The sequence below is a fragment of the Neltuma alba genome, unplaced genomic scaffold, assembly GCF_004799145.2.
Source record: "Neltuma alba isolate B1F8T4 unplaced genomic scaffold, ASM479914v2 tig00012463_pilon, whole genome shotgun sequence".
Taxonomy (NCBI): Eukaryota; Viridiplantae; Streptophyta; class Magnoliopsida; order Fabales; family Fabaceae; genus Neltuma; species Neltuma alba.
Genome location: NW_021636939.1, coordinates 65,219 through 70,708, shown reverse-complemented (window position 1 = coordinate 70,708; position 5,490 = coordinate 65,219). Strand labels below are relative to the sequence as shown.

The 5,490-nt window shown below is 31.7% G+C and overlaps 1 protein-coding gene across 1 annotated transcript; it reads left to right on the top strand.

Annotated features, from left to right (window-relative positions):
- Positions 1-24: 24 nt before the first annotated feature.
- Positions 25-1,522, top strand: LOC114727308 (cytochrome P450 81E8-like). The gene is made up of 2 exons (XM_028914004.1): positions 25-309; positions 724-1,522. Exons 1-2 carry the CDS (start codon positions 52-54, stop codon positions 1,279-1,281), a joined length of 816 nt encoding a protein of 271 aa, XP_028769837.1. The 5' UTR covers positions 25-51; the 3' UTR covers positions 1,282-1,522.
- The last annotated feature ends 3,968 nt before the right edge of the window (positions 1,523-5,490 follow it).

Here is a 5,490-nt window from a genome sequence, read left to right as displayed (position 1 = left end):
GGAGACGACTGTGAGGTAGAGGATGTGGAAAAGGCAAGAAAATTTCGACAAATGATAAAGGAGTTGGTGCCACTAGGAGGGGCAAATAACCCTGCTGATTTCTTGCCCATATTGAGGTGGTTTGATTTTGCTCACTTGGAGAGCAGGCTCAAGAGTTTCGCCAAGAGAATCGATGGGTTCTTGCAAGGACTCATTGATGAGCATCGAAATGCAAATCAGAGAGCAAATACTATGATCGATCATCTCTTGAGCCTCCAAGAATCGCAGCCTGAGTACTACACGGATCAAATTATTAAGGGCCTCATTTTGGTAAGTAAAACCGTACCTGTTTCGTCCTTTTTGTTTTGGGGATATCTTTTAGTTTCTTTTCTTTGAGATTTGCTCGGAATAGTTAAACCATGGCTACTACTGGAAGTATAGTCAAGGAGGGAAGAATTTGAGAATAATGCTGCAATAACTTGTAAGCAGGACCGTAAAAAGGAAATAAAAATTACAGGATCTATCTTAATGCCGCAATAAATTCTTTTTTTTAAAAAAAAATTGGTTATGATAGGATTAAGTACATGAAGAAACGGGATTATTTAATTCAGCGTTTCACTGGATTTTTGAAGTGCAGACCCCACCATTGTAGCAGATTTGCAAAATCTTGATTTTGTGTGAGCATTCATTAAATTTAGTCTAGTTGTAATGATGATTTTTTTTTTTTTTAATTTTGTTATGTAGGTTATGCTTCTTGCTGGAACGGATACATCAGCTGTGACTTTAGAGTGGGCAATGTCTAGTTTATTGAACAATCCTCATGTGTTAGAAAAAGCAAAGAAAGAAATAGACACATATATAGGGCAAGAACGATTAATAGATGAGCCGGACATCTCGAAACTACCATACCTGCAAAGGATTGTCTCTGAAACACTTCGACTGCATCCAGCTGCACCATTGTTGGTTCCACATGAGGCTTCAGATGATTGCACTATTGCAGGATATAATGTTCCACGAGGCACTATGGTATTAATCAATGCCTGGGCAATTCATAGAGATCCCCAAGTGTGGAGTGATCCTACATGTTTTAAGCCAGAGAGGTTTGAGAAAGAAGGAGAAGCAAACAAGCTGATTCCATTTGGGTTAGGAAGACGAGCATGTCCTGGCTCAGGATTGGCTCAACGAACTGTAGGATTAACTTTGGGATTGTTAATTCAATGCTTTGATTGGAAACGAGCAAGTAAGGAAAAAATTGATATGAGAGAAGGGGAGGGATCACCATGCCAAAAATTATTCCTCTAGAAGCCATGTGTAGAGCACGCCATCCAATCATTGATGGGCTTTTTTCTTAAAATGCTGTAGATGATAGCTATGTTAAGGAATTGCATCCATAGGCGTGGGGTTGTGTGTGGGTGGGAGTTTCATGCTATAAAAAGTGCATTTTTAGTAGTTGATATAATTTATTGCAATAAGTGAATGGGGACATCTACATGTATACCAACAATTCCCTTCTAGTTTTTAGTTTTGCATGCTTTGTATGGATACGTTGCTTTGTCGGTTCTTGCATTTGAATTTCTGCTATGAAATTACCCTGGATTTTAGATTTCATCATGGACTTGTTGAAAAAAGAGATTAATGAGTGATATATTGGCTTATAATTGTAAAAAATGCATCTTAATGTTGCGTTTTTTGCAATTCATAGTGCATTTTAATCTCGTTAGAATAAAGGAACGCGATCGGATGTCTTACCTGATCCATTCAAAGCCTCTTATTCTTCCTCACCTCCTTCTTGATGTTTTTGCTCTAAAAAGTGTTTGGACGAAAACAAAATCATAGTTTTAAAATAATTTTATAGTGTATGAAATACGTAAAAGAAATTTTATTTTGACCGAAAGTGTTTGTAAAGAGTATTTTTGGGAGAAACCAAACATCCCCAACCCTCTCGTAACCTACGTCTCTGTATGCTAGTCTTTCTTTGTCTTGAGACGGAGATAGGAAGAGAATGAATGCTCTTCTACAGATAGCAGGTGGCGGTCCGATTTTACTTATAACCTTAGATTGTTAGAAGCTGGATTGTTGATTTACTTTTGTTTCCCAATATGATACACATTAAAGATCTGAGAGGATAACAAAGTTTGGCATAGTTTTTGTTTGTGTTTTAACACAACATCCAAGGTATGACGAAACTATAATAAGGAGAAGCAAACTCTGACATGGTGGCAAAATTTATTTATCCTTTGTCCTTTTATCCAACTTTTCATCCTTTTCCGTGACTTTTGTGAAGATATTATGAGATTTTAAGGACAGGACAAGATTTTAAGGGACAAAGACCACATGGTTAAAAAATTTCGATGTGCACTAGCACCAATGCAGCTTTTGTTTTTGTTTTTGTTGTTTTAATCGAGAGAACAAATAAAATTATGTAACTAGAATGCAAAGTTATTTTCAAAGGTCAAATATTAGTGTCTAATTTTTTTTTGGTCAGAAATATTAGTGTCTAATTTGAATCATGATAACCATTTCTTATTTATCAGGTAGCTGGAGAAGAAAATCACTACTTCAGATTTACTAATCTAAAATACTGAGATGAATCAAATAAAATAGTGTACTATTATGAAGGTATCTGAGATGATTCTGCCTTTATGATCGAAGTGACTGAAAGTACTAATACATGATCCATGGACTGTGGCAATGTTCTTCTACATTATTGTGGAATTTTCTTTTAGAATTCTAAAGAGAGACAATGTTCCTTTGCATAGAGTGTTCAAGTGATTAATTTTTTATTAAATGTATGATGTTTATCTATAATTTGTTGGATTTTGAATTCCATAAATATAATTTTTTATTTAATATTATATTCGCTTATTATTATCAATGATTATATTGTCTCGTAAATAAAAACCAAAATAATACAAAATAACTGTATATAATAAAAAATGAAGCCGCTTTATTTTTCATTTTCAAATAAGATGATCTTATTTAATAGTTATTAACAAAGAACTGTCAAGTAATTCTTTCATATTTGGTGGTTTGAAACTATCAAATATAAACAAAAATAAGTCAAATATTAATAATTCTATGGCAGCGAAGGGTGATGGTAAGGACTTTGAAAATGACAGAGATGATAGTAATCAAAGTATTTGAAAACTTCTGTTGACATTGTCTTTTAAGTGTTTGAGATTGGTCATGTTCACTAATTCTATAATGAACTTTATTGAAATTTCTGTTTTGATCATCAGCTCCCCATCTTCAAACTCCTTACCATCACCATTATCTTCTCCAGCTACCTCATAAATAAGAAATCGTCATCGTGGTTCAAACTAGGCACTAATTGACCTTTGAAAATAACTTTATATGCCAGTTATATAATTTTGCTCTTGCGGTTTAAAATAAAACAAAAAACAAAAGGTGCACTGGTGCATATTGAAATTTTTGGCTGTGTGATATAATATCTTTAAAAAAGGCTGTGGAAAAGAATGAAAAGCTGGGAAAATGACAAAAGACATCGCCGAACTAAATTTTGTTGCAATATGTCAGTTTGCTTCTTCGCCTAATAAATATAATTGCAATATTTTATTAGGAAAAGAAAAGTAAATCAATCATCTTTCAAAACTCAAGACGTACCGGGACTTTGAATTGCTTTGCATCCCCAGCCTTCTTCTGTTTTCTCTAAATCAATCCAAATCATGTTTCCGTCATCTTCCCATTAGTCTATCTCGCTTACATATATTGTTGCCACTTTGTTCTCTAAATTGCGAGGGGCGGGCAAGACTGGATATGTACCAGGGGAAATGATATTTGAATTTCATATAAAGACCTTGAATTTTAGAGCTTTTAAGTTTCAAAGATAGACCAAGGCCCTTTTTAATTTCCTTCATATTTAATATCTTAATTTTTTAATAATTAATAATATTTTTAAAATGAAAAAATTTCTTAAAAAGACACTTAAATAATCCAAATTCTTATTTGGGTAATTAAATTTGTTAAATACCTAATCAAGTCATATGACCTAAAGAGAAATTTTAAAATTTTATAAAACGACTATAATGTCTATTTCATTAGAAATCAAAAGAAAATTCTAAATTAACATGTTCAATTTTACAGTTAACACATTTTAATTGTAAATTAATAACTTTCTGTCTTTATAACACACTTGTAACAAGTCTTTGAATAAAACTTGATCACAATACAATCTTAAAAAATTCATAAGTTTAATTACGTAGTTAACAAGTTTCAGTTCGAAATTAACAGTTTTATGTCCCCATAACACTTGTAGTAAGCTTTTGAATAAAACTTAATCATAATATAACCTTAAAAAGTAACATGTTACATTTCACTATTAACATATTTTAATTCTAAATTAATAATTTTTGTCTTCAATATACACTTTCAATAAATTTTTAAATAAAAATGATCACAATACAACTTTAAAAATTAACAAGTTCAATTACATAGTCAATACGTTTGAATTTTAAATTACCAATTTAAAAATGATAGAAAATTCTCATTTCCTTAGGTTTCTAATGAAAGAACATTAGAGTCATTTCATAAAATTTTAAAATCCTTTTTCGGGTCATGTGACCTAATTAGGAGTTTGATAAGTTCAATAACCAAATAAGAATTTGGGTTATTTAAGGGTCTTTTTCAGAGATTTTTCTTTTTAAAATTCTCTAGTAATCAACCTTTATCTTTTTCATTACCCATTTGATTTTTGCGTTACACTTTTGCTATTTTCAAAACTCACTTTTAATTTTTTTCAGTACAAAAAATGACCATTTGAAAATTCAAACATAAGTATTAAAAAAAGAAAGATCAAGCATAATGAGTACCAATGGGAGCATTTTTAAGAAAGAAATGCTCCCTAAATCCCTTTTCTATTGAAAACAAATGTTCTGAAGCCAACGAACAAGATTAAACGAGACGCAATTTTCTCGTTTGCTAATGTTGCTGCATATCAGTTGGCGAAAGAAAAACTAGTTAAAGGACTTGGACTTTACTATTTATACAAGAGTTTGATGGAATCAATTTTTAGATTTGGATGAATTTGCTATTGAGTGTCAGTTTGGATTAACCTAATAACAAAAAGTATTCTTGTGCTATAAGATAGAAACTTTGTCTCGTAGAACATAAAGTAATTATTTGAAGAGGTCCCAAACACTCAGGCATAGTTTGGTATGAAGCATTGAAAATGAAAAATTGGAATTGGGATTGAAAAAAATCTATTAAAAGAGTATTAGGTATGAGAGATTGCTTATTATATGAGATTAAAGAAACCCATATATGTGGGATTGAGGAATATCATGGAGGAAAGTGATATTTTCTAATTCTACCTTCATGGGTTTGCCTAATCCATGTAACAAGTAATTGTTCATGTTAAAGACTTTTTTAGTGACTTTTTTCAATTACAATTCTAGTCTTTATCTCTCATTTTAATGTTTCGTATCAAATAGGACAGCAAAGTCCACTACTACTATGACACAGTCTTTTTATCTCTGTTTTGACTGACTTTTT